The 17880-nt window shown below is 52.0% G+C and overlaps 1 protein-coding gene across 1 annotated transcript in view; it reads right to left on the minus strand.

The window, feature by feature from the left end:
• ADAMTS17 (ADAM metallopeptidase with thrombospondin type 1 motif 17) overlaps positions 1 to 9406 on the minus strand; it is a 151343-nt gene extending 141937 nt beyond the window's left edge. Inside the window, exons 1-2 of the mRNA XM_066196414.1 lie at positions 9301 to 9406; positions 8368 to 8705 (exon numbers count right to left, since the gene is read on the minus strand). Of these exons, the coding sequence (XP_066052511.1) occupies positions 8368 to 8705; positions 9301 to 9370 (408 nt within the window). The 5' untranslated portion in view covers positions 9371 to 9406. The remainder of the gene's footprint in view (positions 1 to 8367; positions 8706 to 9300) is intronic.
• Between the last annotated feature and the right edge of the window lie 8474 nt (positions 9407 to 17880).

The raw sequence follows: 17880 nt of genomic DNA on the forward strand, positions 1-17880 counted from the left end.
TCTCAGAGCACAGAGGTGGCACTGCCTGCACACAGGAGGCCCCCGTGCGTACCACCCTCACAAGGAACACTCAGTGAACTGAGGCAAGTGTGACTTGCATTTTCGGGACCAAATGACTTCCTGACTACATTAATGGCCACCTAGTCAGCTCTGCTCCCCCTGCGAGCCACGGGTTGGGTTTCAGAGGTGAAGTCAGGAACGGACTGCTGCACTGCCCCAGTTTCAGGATTTTCCACCATCCCTGGAATAAGTGACACTAGGAAGGCAAAGACCCTGCCTAAATTACTCCACAGGGTCCAGGTCAGAGCACTAAATCCCTGCCTTCCTTGCATCAAGTCCAGACCTTACACCAGGGCTGGCAGGAATACCTTTGGAGGCCAGCTTCTGCCCCAGGAGAGCTCTCCTCTGCTCACAACCCAGAGCTTTCAAGGTTCTTTTATGCTTTTTCCACTCCTTTTCTGGCATGAAAAGAAGAGAGTGAAAGCAAAGTTATCACCTTAAACCTTAACAAAGCCTCCAGGTTCAGTAATCAACACCGAGGTTGCAACACTTTGCACAAAGTGAGTATTTACAACGAGGGGTTCTTACTTTTCATTGTACTAATCCAGTGATCATTTATATTGCAATTAAAACTCTCAAAACACAGTTCTGCCATGTGCCTCCCCCTTGAGAGATGTCTTGAGGTCTGATTTAACTTCTGTTAACAGAAGGGCTCATCTGGTCTGCCAGGATTGTGCACCTGAGAGGTAAAGGTGCTTCCAGAGAGCTCCAACACCCATCCTGTACATAAAAAGAGAGGCCAGACTTTTTCTGGTCCCCCCCTCCCCACGTTCTGTGCCAGCCAGGCAACTCTCCAAAGAAATGCTCTGCACGTACATCCAAATGCTGTATGTTCAACAGCTGACTGTACTAATATGATTTATAATATACATTACATACATGCTGTATATTGTACATTTCCACACCTCCCTGCCAAATTCGGTCCTCACGTACACCCAGGAAATCCCTTTGGCCCAGTATTTCCAGCAAGAGGAATTTCTGCTAGCAGAAGTGAGAGCTCTTCTCCTTTGACAGCCACAAGGACTGAACAGCATTCAGGGGAAACCAGGGTGTCTCAGCAAGGGTCACTGATTTATAGAGTGCTTGGACAAAAATAAAACTACAATCTGGTGTCTCCACTGGCCATGGCTGCAAAGCACAGCAGAGACAATCAGCCCCCTGTCTCTGAGGGGACAAGAGACACCTCTTTGGGGGCCTTCCAAAAGAGACCTTGCTCTTGGGGCAGGGGAATTGCTCAAGGATAAAATGCTTTGGCATTTCCTATATACAGAGAAAACCCAACATTATTCCCAGGCCCCACGGAATGCTCACCAGTATACAAGACCCACTCTGCCCTGGAGCTTCCAAAGGGCTGCCTGTTCACTTAAACCACAAGCTGGGCTTTGTCAGAATTGCTTCAGAGACACCAAAAGCTCTGGTGACTTGTTCTTCCAGCCTCCTTTATGATGTTCTCCACTACTTCCCTTCCTTGTTCCAATCCTCCAGCTGGGAGGTAGCCCCAGCCCCCCTTTTTAATATAGGTTTTAATTATTTAGAAGAAGGGTTGTAAATCTGGTGCCATGGTACTAAAAGCCACACCAGAACTCCTGACAGACTGCCAACCATTTCAGCTGGTGCCAAAAATATGTAAGAAGAAGTCAGTTTCATCACCACCCTACATTATCCCAATTTTCTGGCATCAAGAGTGAAAATAATTTAAACCATTGGAAAAGACTTATGTTTCACATTTGCTGTGGAATTGTGAAACCTATGGAGAGAAAGAGCCATGAGTCTTCACCCTGGAGTATGTTGGGAAACATCTCAAGCTCAATCTGACAAGGCAAATAGAGTTTCAAGCTGGAAGGGTTTGCAGGATTGGGCCGGTGAAGTATTCCTAGGGAGTTAAAAATTCCCCCAGACTTGCCAGTTGGGTCCTGAAAGGTCGCCAAACCTGTTGGCCCGAAGAAGATTTTTGGACCCTGTGACTTGAATAGTCGGGTCATTATTTTGCAGAAGGCTTTGGGTTTTGAAGATAAGGAAGTAAAACAGAAGACCACGAAACCATCGGAGCTACTTTTCCCACATCTCTGGAAATCATTCCAATTAAGTGAAATGCTTTGGATCTGCCAATTCCCTTTTCCTTGGGGAGATGCACATCAAAAGCTGGGATACTCCCTCCCATCCTTCTCTCCCTGTGGGAGTCCAGGACCTGCTGCTGTGTCAGATCCTGGGATAGCTGAATTTTGGGGAAAGCAGCTGCTGCCCAACCCCACCATCCTGGAGGATCTGAGACGCAGGAACCCAAAAATTCAGAGGAGTGCAAGAGTTCACCATCATCTGCGTTAATTTTACAGTTGGGATGGCCAGACCACGCAGCTGACAGAAGCCTGCAGCTCCACTAACAGGAAAGGCTGGAATGATTTCAGCCTCCAAAGGCAGGGAAACTGACAAGCTGATTAAACCAAACAACAACCCACACTTCCCACTACAGCCCCACTCACCACTGCGCTTAACAGCGGCAAGACCTTTCACATTAAGGGTATTTCATATCCTTATTGTACAAGTCAGCTCACCACCAAAACGTTCCCATGTGCTCTTATCCAGGGTTTCACACACACAGTGGTCACTCCAGCAAGCTGCCCACTCTCTGTTCTTCTCTTGCACTACCAGTAGTTCCCTCCTCTGCTACAAATCGCCTTCCAGTGGAGCTTTTCTTGGGCTAAATGACAGCAGGGAAAGGAGGAAGGTCCTCACACAGTGTCACTGCAATGACAGTGGTAACACAGCCTTTGTCTGACCCCATCCTGCCTCCTTGGCTTCACTGCTCTGTCCCTGTGCCCTGCTAGTGCTGGTGGAGCTACCGCAGCTCCAGGGCTTGCTCAGAGCAGGGATCCAAATTCTCAGCATTCCCTGAACATGGTTCTCGACCTTCCCACATGTTAGTACTCTCCAACAGTTACACTGTTTTTCCAGCCCTTTTTATTTTCACAACATCTTTGAAGGAGATTTGTGAAATGCTGAATCTTTAACAGATTTTTCTCTTGCTCCTAAGTGTTCATTAGTTACATACATACGAACACACTGAAAAGAGAACAGATTTAAACATCTGACAAATTCCATCCCCTTCTCAATTTCTCAACTGTTACACTGTAAATCGTTGTTTAACCATTTCCTCAAAGTTAAAAGGAAGTTAATGTTTAAAGTGAAGAACAAAACAACCCACAAATACAGTTTAATAAACTTCATGTGGGTTTTAGTCCCACCCTTATTACCCATGTTTCAGCTTTGGTTGGTTATTATTTAAAACTGCAATTCTGAAAGCAAACTGAAAAGAAGAGCTTTAAATTAAGTCTTGTTCCAGAGTCATTTCAGATTTACACTCAGTTCTGAGAGCAGACCATACCCGGGAATGTCTGTCCTGGCCTCCAACTCTGCCAAACAAGGAAACCCCAACATGTTCTCCCCTCTTGTCCACTGTGGAAGAGGAAAGAAAATCCCAGCACGAGGAAACCCAGCACAGTAATTTTAAGAGGTTTAACTTTTCAGCTCGTGGCCCAGCTATGGATGAATGCCAGACAGCTCCTCTCCCAGACAGGAGAGTTCAGCGGAGCTGAAGGTTTCCTCAGGGGAAATTGTATCATCTTCTAATCCCCACCCGCCTGCTCTGCCCCACTTCCCACAGCAGCAGAGGCTCCTGAGTCACCCGAAGGGCAGCACACACAGAGAACACCTCGCTGGCCAGGGATGGAGCTCACCAAGCTGCAGCATCTGCTCTGAACCAGGCACCACCTCCCTCTGCAGTGAGTGCAGGAAGGCAAACTCCTCCAGAAAGGCAATTCACCAACCCAAGGTGTCTATGGCACAGGATGAACCACCAGGGAAGTGCTCATCTTTATCACCCCTGGACAACCAGACTGGCCTAAACCTGACAGACTGCAGCCTCGTCTGCATCCTTGCTCCTCTTTTCCTTTCCCAAGGACAGGCCAGATTTACTCTTTTACCAGGAGTCCCTGGAGTTACTGCTCATTCCCTGGAGGCTGCAGTCCAAGCTACTGAGTTCTCTTTGCTCTCACTGCCCTTCCAGACAGGATCCAAGCCCACACCAGGACATCCAGGTCCTGCAAGGCACTTACGCCCACCTGGAAATCAGTGGGGCTTCAGAGACCTTAGAGGAAGAAGTCCAGACAGATGCTCTTATCAACTCGTCTACATTTACACCCTCACAAAGTTCATGGATGGTCACAAGTGAACAGGACACAGCAGAATGAAGAGCCACCATTCAGAAATATTTTAACAAGCTGGAAGATTTTGTCCACCAGGAGATGCAGGAAGTTTAACAAAGGCAAATGTACACGAAGCTTGGAAGAAAAGAAGCCCTTTTCTTCTCTGAGTAGATTGCATGAGACATTACTACAAAATATTTAGGTTTTTCCAACATCCAGTGTGCATCTCTTAAGATGAAGTTTCAATTAGTCTGTTCCTCCCTACAATGAGAAAAACCATCGTGTTCACTCCATGAGCCCTTGTAATGTGCATCATCCATCTCCACACGGAAGTTCAAAGGAGACAAAACTGGGGTGTGAAAATGTTACATGAACTAACCTGAATAGGAGGGAGGCACAAACTCAACTCTTACTTCAACTGAGAAGGACAAGCCATTTTATTTAGAGACAAGACAAAGAGTAATCTTGAACTCAAGATCAAAGGCTCTGGATTTTAAAACGGAAGAGAAGTCATTTAGAATCAAACCTCTGCCTCTAAATGCATCCCAGTGATTTTCACCTTTCTGTTCTTCAACAGTTTCCTTTTATTTCTAAGTATAATGCTTATTTTGACATGGACTCATGAGCCTCTTAAAACCGTAACTGTTTCCAAAATGTAGGTACAAGAAAGATGAAAAGCCTACACCTGCTGTAAGGGGCTGATGCTGCAGTCCAGCACTTCAGCATGTGACAGTGACTCAACTGTGGCCTTACAAAGCTGGAAATAAAGTTCCTGTACTGGCTGATGTCCCAGAGGCTGCAGAACCACCTGTGAGTGCCCAGCACGAGGGAAGGACAGTGCAGCCCTGAGCTGCGGCCAGGATCCCCGTGCTGGCACAGCTGCACTCCCCAGAGGATGGTGCTGCCCAGGGGAAGGCAGCAGCACTCTCCAGGATCAGGGAGCCTCCTGCCTGTGCTGAATCCCCAGCTTGTCACAAAGAACAGGAGGGCTGGAGCATCCTCACATGAGGTCCTTCAGCTGTACCTAAACGATGAGACCTTGGGTACAGCAGTCCTCACCTCACTCTGACCTCACACAGCTCCAGGAGCACGGCCACCCTTCCCAAGGCAGGAAACTACAGCAGCCACACACTGCTTAACAGCAGCATCTGCGAGCAGAGCTCAAAAAAACAGACCTCAACCTTCAGATGCCACACTGGGAATCTGATATCATCACCAGGAAGCAATTGCTCAGTCTGGCTGCAGCTCAGTTTTCATGCCACTGTGTCAGGGATTTTGTTTTTACTGGAACTCCACTTGCCCTGATCATTTTATATCACCTTTGGTATGATTTATGGCATGGCTGAGAATATGATTACAGCTGGAGATCAGGACACAGCATTACTGCCCACTCTACTCCATAGCAACCAGCTTTTCTGAAGGAGATGTCCAGATCACCCAGTTAAGAGTCCAAGGAGCATTCCCCTGCTGGAATTTTCAGGAAACCCCCCACTGCAGCACTAGAACTGCTCAGCAGACAAATGCCAGGACAAACAGGCTCCAAGGTCTTTCCTCCTGCCCAGCAGGTCTGGCCCATGTCCCACCTGTGAAGCTGCTGCTGAGGGCAAAGTCTTATTCTTTCTGCATCAAACAGGGCTCAAGGAAGCAACAGGAAAATGAAAAAAAATTAAGAAGTGATGGTCTTAGTATTTTAAATTGCCAGACTAGAAAGCAAAAAACCTGTGGCTCTACAGTCACCTGCTCTCAGTTGAACTAATGGCAGATTAAAGACTTCCTAGACAATCTGGGGCAAACTTTTGATTCCTCTGATCCCAGAAAACATCTTACCACTAAATGGCACAGCTTTCCCTACAGGTATGCTGGTTTAGTGTGGCCACTGCAAAAGGCTGTGTGAACACTGAAAACAGCCTAAAACGTGAGATGCTTCATGTTTAAATACAGATTTAAGAAACCAAAATGGTCCACTTAGCTAGAATAAGAAGGTTCACCTACATGGTGGTATGGATTATTTCAATGAAACCATTTCAGGAATTAATGAGGTTCATCTTAAGTTTAGTTTCATTCATCTGAAGTTCAGGCTCATCCTCGAGACACTGGAGTTTTCTGTCCTCTAGTTTTGAGCTCACAAGGGTATTATAAACTTTAACTCACTCAAATGTACCATGCACCCGCTTTTAGCCCTTTCCCATTCCTGGTGATTATCTAAATGAAGAGGATGGATGGATTCCTCTAACAGGAAAGGGATATCCCAACATGCACAAACACCTCTCTCTCAACACATCTGCCCTCACCACTCTCAGCACTCCCAGGACCAGGTGCACAGGCAAAGGCAAGCAGAGCTTTACCAAGACTGTCACTAACACGGGGCTTTGGTCTCCAAGAGGTGGCACAAACCAGCAGCTTCGACACTGATCCCAGGTTGATCCAGCTCAGTTATGTCAATTTAGCCATTGCTTAGAATTCCCATGATCCAAAAAGGTACTGCAATATTGCTGTTTACTTTTGCCGAGTAGTGAACAAACCCTAACTAGTCTTGTCTCTTTTTCAGCTTTTCTACTGGGAATTTTGCCAAGCTTTTTCACCCCCTCCTCCATTCCCTGATCTCAGGCAGTTAATGCTATGCCTACAACTACATTCCTCTTTCTTTAAAGGATCCTCCTCTGTTTGTTTGTGCTTTCCAGCTTTGGAAGCCCAGCAAGATTAACAAAACATGTTTGGTGACAATAACATAGAGCTGCTAGTGATTTAAGACTTGAACTAGAGATATTAGTTTTAAGCTTCCCTCGGTGGAACTCAGCTCAACTTCCAGTGCCACTCAGACCTCAGCATCTCTGTTTGTTGGGGTTTTTTTAATCCTGAGGCACAGCGCCCTCAAATGGCTCCGGAACGAAGGCTGGAGCCCCGAGGGCAGAGCGTGAACTGCTTCTCACTACGGTTTAAGGATAAATCTCCATCATCAGGTCTGTTCTGACACGCACACTTGCCAGGACCATCTGCTGGGAATCACTGCCTAATGCCCCGCTGACTTCCTGAGGTACTTTCAAGTTATCAACAATAATTGCAAACTACTCCATGTCTTAAGCATCTCAGTCTCCCACCACCAAGAAACTTTCTGTCCCACACAAGATCCTGCTCCTACCAGGATGCTCAGAGGAGAGCCAGGCCCTGAAACTCCAGTCTCGTCCAGAGAAATCTTGACACTTGTGGTGGGAAAAGCACCCCTGAGCGGGACGTTCCTCTGACCATGCTGGAGCACCGCCTGCTCCCTGACCACAGCTCCCAGTGAACACCCCAACACCGACAGCAGGAGCTTGGGAAGTGCCAGCTGCAGAGCTGCCACAGGATCAAGCCAGGATGGCACCAAATCACCCCCAGAGGGACTCAGCCACCTGCCCCGTGGCTGGGGGACAGTGACACAAGATGTTCTCCCCACCAGGACGCTCCTCCACAGCACCCTCGGGCTCTGCCACAACGGAACCACAGGACCCGAGGTCCGTCAGGGATGGCTGAGGCAGCTCCACAGCGGAGAGCCAGGGTGGGCAGAACACCCACCATGGGACAGCGGCGGTGCTGGGCAGGGCCCGGGAGGTGAGGGGACACGAGGGTCACTCTGCTGAGGGCAGGTGAAGCACCAGCATCCCACCTCATCGGGCTGACAGTGCCAGCCCACCAAGGGGAGCAGGATGGGATGGCAGTACCCGCCCCGAGGAGGGGAGCGGGGTGGGATGGCAGTACCAGCCCCGAGGAGGGGAGCGGGGTGGGATGGCAGTACCCGCCCCGAGGAGGGGAGCGGGGTGGGATGGCAGTACCCGCCCCGAGGAGGGGAGCGGGGTGGGATGGCAGTACCAGCCCCGAGGAGGGGAGCGGGGTGGGATGGCAGTACCAGCCCTGAGGAGGGGAGCGGGCTGGGATGGCAGTACCCGCCCTGAGGAGGGGAGCGGGGTGGGATGGCAGTACCCGCCCCGAGGAGGGGAGCGGGGTGGGATGGCAGTACCAGCCCTGAGGAGGGGAGCGGGCTGGGATGGCAGTACCAGCCCCGAGGAGGGGAGCGGGCTGGGATGGCAGTACCCGCCCTGAGGAGGGGAGCGGGGTGGGATGGCAGTACCAGCCCGGCGCAGGTGCTGAGGGAGGCGAAGGAGTCGCTGCGGTTCAGCGCGTGTCCCGAGTAGAAGCAGAGCCGCTCCCGCGGGGGCCGCCGCGCCTCCCCGCGCCGCCGCTCCACCGCGAAGCCCCGGGCCAGGAAGCGCAGGTCGCGGCGGAGGTGCAGGTAGAGCTCGGCGCCGGCGGCGGGCAGGCGGAGCAGCACAGCCTCCTCCTCCTCCTCCTGCTCCGCCGCTGCCCGCCGGCGCCGGGGGCCGCCGCGATCCCCTCCGGGCGGCAGCAGGTGGATCTTCTCCAGCGGCACTCGCTCCGGGATCACCACTTCCAGCTCCGCTCCGCCAGCTGCAGGCGAGAAGGAGAGAGGCTCAGGCGCTCGCACCCTGGAGCCGCGGCCCGACGGGGCGGCCGGGGGCTGCGGCACCCCCCGCTCCCCGGGACAGCCCCGCGCTCGGGTTTCAGCGCAGACAGCCCCGCGCTGGAAAGCGAACGGGCTGCGCAGACAATGGAGCCAGCGGAGCACGGCGATTTATTTCTCTCTATATACACATACATTAGAGACAGAAACGTGCAGGGAAGAGAGGAATAGAGCAAACGCTAAAGCGACTTGTATCATTAAAATAAAATACATATAGCTCAGACACAAGCATCGCATTTCACCAACCCCAATAAAAATCTGCAGGGAGAAGGGGAAAAGCAGAGCGAGCCGCAGCAGCAGCCAAGGACAGTCAGCAGCTTTCCACATGGAACGCTACAGCAGCAGCGGGAGGACAGGAAAAGAAAATACAAAAGCCTGGAGCAATTCATCCCGCGGGCCGGGACCGCGGCCACGCAAGGGATGCGGTGCGTGCCCTGCGCTCCGCGCCCGCACCCTGCCGCCCGGGGCCGGACTCTGTCAGCACCGTCGGGGAAGGGGAGCCGGGGCGGCGGGGAGCGCTACCTGTGCCGGCGTCCAGTCCGCAGAGCAGCAGGCAGGGCACGACGAGGGGCAGGAGGCAGCCGTCAAACATGGTAATGCGGCGGCGGGGCCGAGCGCGCAGCGCGGAGACAGGAGCGCGGCCCGAGTGCGCCCTGCCCGCGCTCGGCACCGGGGATCGCCGCGGCGCGCGCCCGGCCACGCCCCCCGCCGCGGCTCCGCGCCCCCATTGGCGGCGGCGGCCGCCGGGACGCGCCCCCCCGCTTCCCCATTGGCTGCGCGCCGGCGGCGCCGCGCGGGGGGAACGCACGTGGGCGCGGGCGGCCGGCAGGGGGCGCCCTCTCCTGCCCCGGCCCGGCCCCTGCGGGGACCCGCGGGGCCGCTCCGAGAGCCGGTGTCGGTTCGGGAGCCGCGGGGACACCGGGGACATCCCGGCCCGGCCAGGGTCTGGCGGGCGGCATCCCCCCGCTGGCCAGTCCCGTCGTGCTTCCTCCGTCTCCCTTTCCTCATCACTGTTTGAGTTTAGACGCCGCTACGGCAGCTCGCCTGAGAAAGTCACTCATTCCCTTCCCAGCGCCATCCGCAGGACCGGTGCCAGGGCTTGGAAGACCAGGAAAAAAATTAGGTTGGCGATATGACAGAATGGGTTAGGTTGGAAGGCGTCGCAGAGGGACATCTGGTCAAACCTCCCTGCTCAAGCAGGGTCATCCCAGACCACAGTATATGGACACACACAGATTGTGGGCAATGATCCCACATACTCCTGAAGCATTCATTGCATGGATGGAAATAAGAAACAAGTGCATAAAGCTTAAGAGACATAAAAAGTGACTTTTGCTACCAATTCCCATTTTCACTGAGGTCCTGCAGCCACTGGAGTTCCTTCCCACCTGGTTAGGCCACATCCTGCGTCTCCTCAGCTGTGCAGGGATCAGAACTCAGTTTGGACAGGGGCTCTTGAAAGCAGTAGGGTGATTTCCAAGAGCAGAAAGGTTTCCGCTGCCTTTGCTGGGCTTTGGATGGGATCCTGTGCTCCTGGCATGGTTGAGTCATGGAAAGCAGTCAAGACCCAAGCTGTTCGCAGCTTTAAATTGTGGTGGCCCAGCAGAGCAGTGTCCTAGAGTTTAAACTTCTGCAAAAATCTGAAACTTTGTTCTGAAATTGTAGAAGAATTCAAAGGAAGACGCATAAAAGGGTGTGAATGACTCTGGCAGATCTCCCTGCAGCACTTCCGTGAGAATTGTCCAGAGCAGTACTGACAACGGGAATGGCTCTGAGTTGGAAACAAGTGGAATTAGGTTTGGATGCTCATCCCAGGGAGGGCAGGCACTGGGGGAGTGCTGAGAAAAGGGCTCTTTGGAGCTGCGAAAAGTACTGGTGAGAGACATGAGGACTTTAACACCATTCTCTTTCTTCCAGGCATTGAACAGGCAGCAAGAGCCACGTTTTCTTAGTGAGCTGCTCCTGTAGACGGAGAGAGGCTGTGTGAGAGCCGAAATCTTGGAGTTGCCTCTAGCTCTTCACCCTGCTGGCTGAGCTTTTCCCAGGCATCAAGGGACACCCCATGGCACACCATGGGCTGGTGCAGCACCTCAGAAAGACCTGCCCTGCACAGGGCCTCTGCAGCACCCTATGGACACAAGAGCATGTCCCAGCTCCTGCTGTGGCCTCAGGAAAGCCCCTTGCCCCTCCAGTGGGGTGGCACTTGGAGGAACTTACCTGTGGTCCACAGCAAGAGCAAAACTGAGGACCTGCAAGCGGCTCCCAGCAGGCAAAATCAGAGAAGCCAAGACCCGTGGCTCAGACTCTTTATTAACATTAGATCAGGTGAGATTTAATAGCTCTGTGTTTCCCGCTCTCTGTTTCAAATCTCACTCTGCTCCTAATAAGAATTTACCAAAGCAAAGGGACTGGCCCAGACCCATTTAAGTGAGACAAAACCTCAGTTTGGGGCTGCCTTGCTCTGTGTCAATAGTGTAACATAACACGGAAAACAAAACCTCAGAGCCTGAATTTCCCTCCTGACCTGTTGTGAACCAATGATTTCAGTGCCTCCCTCCAGGGCCAGGGCTGGCACAGAGTGGGGCAGAGCTCCCCCACAGCTCCTCCACCCGTGGCAATCCTCTGCTCCTGAGAACCACGAGGCAATTTGATTTGTGAGCTGCCAAACCTGGCCTGAGCCCTCAACAGCCACGTTTAAACCCAGACCACCAGCTGACTTCATTTGCTAAGGGACTGGAGCTGGTGCCTCCAAAGGGTTTGACAAGGGGGCTTAGATTTGTTTAACTTTTTAGTAGATCCTTTCTCCCACCTTCCAAAATCCTATGCCAGAAAAACAATAACAATACAGAGAAAGAATAAATTTAATAGTGTGGGGAAAGAGAGGCACTAATAAAGAAAGGTCTGTAACTTACTGCATGGAAGGACTTGCTCAGGGGCTGGGCTGGCTGGCACAGGCTACACTGGGGTAGGGATAATCCCAGTGGAGCATCCCAGACTTCCAGAGCATTTGGACAGGAGCCCAAGAGGCTGCAAACCCCACGACAGGGGCAACATCCCAGGCAGGCCTTGGTGTTGCCAAGGGCTAGAGCCAGGAGTGAGGGACAAGCCCTACAGTGGTACCCACACACCAAAAGAGGAATCTGTCTTTGGAACAGCACTGGTGGTTTTCTTGAATCCAAATCCCAAAGTCCCAGTGAGACACAGACTCTGTTAATTAAACATCACGGGCTTTTCAGAAATGCCTTGAAATTGCTACTGATAAGGATAAGGTGCGTGTGGCAGGAGGGGGCTGTGCTCCTGTTGTGGTGGTTGCATTGCTCCCCTGCTCCCACCCTGTGGGGAAGGGGGGTTTCTCCTCCCACCATCACAGAGGTGGATTTGGCCCTGCAGTTCCTAGGAAACAAGCCCTCTCCCCCTCTGAAACTGGCGTTGGGGTGGGTTGTTGGGTTTTTTTTTTTTTCAATTTTAAATGTACGTCGAGGAAGCCAAGTTTCATGGCCATTATTGCAGAGTTAATAACCCTTTGGAGACTGCAGACATGTGTTATATCCATCTTCCCGAGCAGTCACTTGGCTCACCGCCTGGAAAATGCCAGCATGGGAAGGGTTAACTTGGCCACCGCTCAGCCTTCTCCCTTCTCTCCAGCCACCCTTCTCCAAACCCTTCCTGTCCTGGTCCTCTCCCCGACCTCACAGCGCTGCTCTCCTGCCGGGACACTCCGATGCTTTTCCTGCTCTCCGCGCAGCTCCTTCCCTCTCTGCAGCCTTCGGGAATCGGGAATTCCCTCCCCTCCGGAGGCTGCAGGGCTTGGCCAGGCACGAACCTGGCAGGTGCTGCTGCTACCTGTGCAAATGACCCCCCAAAGAAGCCGGAGACAGTTTAGTGACAAGTAGGGACCAACAAAAAGCTCTTTTGTAACTTCAAACCATCAACAGAATAAATACAAGTAGTTTCAGAGGTGCCAGCAGTGGTTTTCTTACAGACTGGCTTTACACACTAAGCCAGAGGTTCAAGTAAAGCTCTTCTCTGGGTAAAGGACGTTTCAGGCTGTGCTGCTTCATGTTGGACTCACTTCTCACAGGTGGTCTCAACGATCTTTAAGGTCTTTTTGAGCCTAAACGATTCTAAGTGGAGTCACCAGCATCTTGTACTGTTCACACAGCCCGCAGCAGAGGCACTTAGGAGGTTTCTCCTTACAGCAGCCTGAATTCTCCCAAGCCAGCAAGGGAAAAACTCCCTCTGGGACACGTCTCTCAAGTCTGGCTCAAAATGGACAGTCTGTTCATGAGCTCCTGGGAATAGAAGAGCAGAAAGAAAAGTGACAGTGTCCCTGGAGGTGTCCAGGGACAGAGCTGAGCCACCAGCACCTGTGTCCTCAGGGGAGCAGGCAGCCTGTTCCAACTCAGCTAAGACCATGGCAGGAGAGCTGTCCTTGTCTTTCTCCTGGCAGGGAACTTTATCCACAGGCTGACAGAGGGTCCCTTTTGTCACAGGGAATTTGCTTTGGCTGAGCTGTGTCCGTCTCACAGTGAGTGCATCACATGGAGTTTTCCCTGAAGATCTTCCCTACAAACACTCCCCCTCCACCCATCTCCAGGAGGCTCCCAGCTTTACTCAGCTGCAATGGGGAAAAACACCCTGTCTCCATAGAATACTGAGAAACGAGAAGAAAAATATTCCTGTGGGATAGGGGCTGAGGAACGGACCCCTGAAATTCCAGGTTGCTTCATGTCTGGCTCCCTGGTGCTACCGCTGTCTGTGCAAAACCTTCCAGGGTAACTTCGGTGCAGATTTGGAAGCATCAGTTTGCAACAGTGTCAGGACCAGAAAATAACTGCACACAGGCCACAGTGGGTGAGAAAAGTCAGGAATATGGAAGAACATTCTCCCAGCTGAGCAACACAACTGAGGGTGCTGGGAGAACCTGCTCCCTCAGGGCAGGCAGCACTTAAGTGTAGAGAAATCAGAAACGTAAGTGCTCCAGCACCTCCAGGCAGGCCATGCTGGGGTTTTCAGACACAGACAGGACGAGTCCAGGTCAGTTTGGGATCGGGAGGCCGTGCACAGATAGCCATCGGCCGGGCCAGAACGGGCAGCCACGCGTCACTCCCCAGGCATGCGGGGACAAACGGACAAAGCAAAGAGCTGCCGTTGTTTGACCCTAAAGTTCAGCCAGGCTTTTTATGGAGTTCAGCGTTGCCACCTCTGATGATGTTATCAGGAACCTGGGAATAGCTGGCATTCTCTTTTGTTATGATTTATGGTTTGTTTGGGTTTTTCCTCTCCTTGGCTCCGGCAATCATGAGATTGATTTCTATTTAACTCCGTGTTTGACTCCCTGACAGGCTGGGAAAGTGAGCTAGGAGAAGCCTAGAGGGTTTTTGCCCAGGAACAAATGAAGAAATTCCCAACCACGGGATTGTTTAAGATAATCCTGTCTCAAAAATGATGCTATTGATTCTTTTTTTGTGTACGTGTGGGGGCAGAAGCTCTGAATGCTTGGAGCTGACAATGGCAAAGCCCTTCATGCAGGTGCCACCTCCCTGGCAGTGGCAATACCCACATCTGGTGTTCCCCATCTCCTCTCAATCATCTCCCTTTGTATCCAACACCTGCCTTGGATGAGGATCATCCCCCCAAACCAAGTATTTCATACAAGGCTCCTCCTTCTCTGCGTATTCCTTGCAGCAGGACACAAGGAGCCAGAGGGGGAGATTTGTAAGCCAAGAAGGTGGTGCATGGCTTGGAAGAGGTGATGCCAAGCACTTCATCTATCTGCATGGATGGCTACTGGAGCCTGGACCAGGCGGTCCAATCCAACTGCACAGACCTAAAGTGGCTGCTCTCCCCCATGAAAGTACTAATAGGGGAAACTGCAGACTTAAAACACTCTTAATAATGTTTCCCTATTTCTTTAACTCCTCTCCCTTGGGCATTCTGTCCTCTCTTCACAGCGTCTTGGCCAATTACACTTGCAAAACAAACAGAAAACTCAATATCCCCAGGAGCAGGGATTGCAGGGTCAGGGGCCCTGTCAGGTGCTGCAGTGGGGGCTCCAAGGTGGGTCACACCACAGGAGCAGCTCTCCTGCAGCCAGCAAGGCCCTTTCCCATCCCTGGAGAGGGGGCCCCCCAGCCAGGCATTGAGCTGGGGGAAAAGCCAAGGTGGGAAGGGCTGTCCTCCAGGCACTGACATTGCTGGATGGTGACACAGAGCTGGGGAAAGGCTCAAAAGCCAAGCCCCTCTAACCCTTCTTTTGTGTCATATTCAAGCTGCTCCCGAGCTGGCCTCAAAGTTTGTCTCCAAGCTTGTTAAACCATTTGAACTTTAACAGAAATTCAGCAATCAAAACCCACCTTTTCTCCACGTGCAGTGGTAGGACCAACACCATCCAGAGCGATTTTCCCCACAGTACCAATCCTTTACTCAAGTTTATGCTGATTTTCCTGGTTGCTCCCATCCTGGATGCAGAGCTGTGCAGAAGCATTACCATAATACCGCTGACAGAAGCTGTGCGAGTTCACAGCCCAAAATCTCTGACTGCTTTTAAAAATTCACAACACAGTTTTGTCAGCCTTCTTTTTCCTCCTCCTTCTCATGGGGCTACTCTGCAGTTCCCCTGTTCTGAGTCTGTCAGTCTTTACGTTCTCTCCCCATCATCCCCAGCTGAGTCAGTAAATTCCCCTCACTGTCCCAGGAGCCTTTACTGTGAGCTCCACAGCCTGGAGATGCAAACCGGGATGTTTGGTTGTGGGACCATAAAATCATAGAATGGTTTGGGTTGGAAGAGACTTTGAAGATCATCTCGTTCCAATGCCCTGCCATGGGCAGTGATGCCCCTCACTAAATCAGGTAGCTCAGGGCCCCATCAAATCTGGCTTTGGCCAACTGATGTTGTCTGTCTCTGTTAGTTGTCTGGCCTGGGGGTCACTTGGAGCACCTATTTGGGAAAAGAGCCCCACTTTTGGGCTCTTGGGCTGCCCTGAACCAGCAAAAGCAGGTTTGTTCTCAGGAGATAAAGGAGCAGGGTGGGCAGGATGTGCTGTGACCATACTTAGCACTTTGGCAGATGCTGTTGACCTCACACTCCTCTAAGGAATGGCAAGGGCTGCCTTTTCCTCCACAGCCAGCGAGGAAACCCCACTGCCCATGTCAGCACAGTGCTCAGAGTCACTAACGTGGGTCAGTGCAAGGTCTGGAGGGAGCAACATGCCTGGAGTCTGAAACACATCCTGCTCCTAATCAGCAACAGCCACCAATACCTCATCCCAGTCCATTTGGGGCCGATGTTGACATTTTTTGCAAGGTCGTACAGGGAACCAGGAACAGAATTGAGATGCTCCTCTGCTGCTGGATCCTCTCTCCTAACAGAGCTGACAATTGACTTTGGCTTGGCTGCGTTTGTTCATAATAGCAAAACATCAGTGTCACTCTGTAAAAACCACCGTATGTCAGGAATTCTGGGCTGGACACACACAGGAAAGGAGGGGAGATGTGTGCCAGTGAACCTGCTGGCAGGGAGGATCCCCACCAGCCCCATCGATGAGCTGGGATGGAGGGAACCGTGCTGACAGCTGGGCACCACGGAAACCCTGCATGGAGAGAGCCCTGCAGGCAACCCCAAAGCTTCAATCTGCAGGGACTGGCAGTCAAGTCCAGCAGTCTCCTGGGTCTGAGCAAGAATCCCAGGGAAAAGCTGGGGTCAGCTGGGAACCACGGAGGTTGTCACCCACAGCCCACAATATACCTCCTGTCCATCCACAGGCATGGAGAGAGCTCATGGAAAGTTTTCATTCTGCTGTCAAAGCAAACCAAATCCCAGCTCTCCTAGCTGAGCACAGCCTGACCACGAGGGTTGTGCCAAATGGGATTAAAGCAGCTTGTTTGGACCAATGGGTCCCTTTTTCCTGCTACACTCGTGATGAGTGTGGACCTCATGCTTGTGGTGAACAGTCTGTCTTCTGAGGTGGAATGGCACCATTGGAATGGTATCATTGCAATGGCAGTGTAACCCTCATGATTCTGAGAGATTTGTCATCCTTATTTGCATTACAGACATTAAGGATCTAGATGAGAACAGGACTTCACTTACCACCAGCCACAAACCCTGTGGCTTGAAAAATGTGTCGGTTAAGAGACAACATGAGAAATTACAGGCAGTAAAGCAGTGTCAGAGCAGATTCAACATCCTTTCTTCTCCAGCCCTACCCCAGATACACCAGGTACAGCCCTGGTACCAGGAAAGAAAGCAGGGCAGTGCTGCACCAACAGGGAAAGGGCCAGTGGTGACAACCAGGCAGATGCCAGCCCTTAGGACACCAGCACACCGGACCTCTGGACTGGCACCAAACACTCGATTTCAGTAAAATTTAAGTGTTTTTTTCCCCGACCCCTGCTTCACAGTCAGAGACTGATCAAGTGGAAATACCAGCTACGTGAATTTTTGCACCGCAATATTCATCGGAACCCGTTTTCAGGGGCAAAAAGATGGACAGCAACGCTCCACGGAGCCGTGTCCCGACGGGAGCCGTGTCCTGCTATTGCCACCTCGTGGGGCCTCGCAGCAATGACCAGGTCACCAACAGGGTGGTGGCACGGGAGCGGCCCGGCGCGTTCTCATCGCTGCAGGTCCCGCAGCGCTGGGCTCTCCAAGGGCGGCTGCGATCAGAACAGGAGGCAAGCAATCCCCCAGTTCGCTAAATGCTGTGCATGCCCTGCAGAACAGTCAGGGTTACAGGGCAGTCCTACCCTTAGGCCAAAGGGGACATGGCTACAGAGTCCTGTTCTCCGCTCAAGTGCCATCCTCGCAGGACCCAAAGGGATTAAAAAAAGCTGCAAACACACAACCACTACCTGACCTCGCTGCCCTTGTAATGGGGAATTGTATGAGACATTCTTTGGTTGCTGAATAATTCCTCCTTTAAATCAGCAAAGGAACTAGGTAGGATTTGCATGGCCTGATAAGATTTAGCACAACCTGATAAGATTTAGCTCCTGCTTCCCACAGATTCTTATGAAATCCTAGGACTTCTGTTCTGTCCAGAGCCCAGGACAACTAAGACACTTACCCACAGGTGCAGTCGGAAGGCCTTTTAGCAGCTT

Source organism: Chamaea fasciata, unplaced genomic scaffold (assembly GCF_029207755.1).
Source record: "Chamaea fasciata isolate MVZ Bird 193981 ecotype frontalis unplaced genomic scaffold, bChaFas1.0.hap1 SCAF_14, whole genome shotgun sequence".
In the NCBI taxonomy this organism is placed as follows: domain Eukaryota; kingdom Metazoa; phylum Chordata; class Aves; order Passeriformes; family Sylviidae; genus Chamaea; species Chamaea fasciata.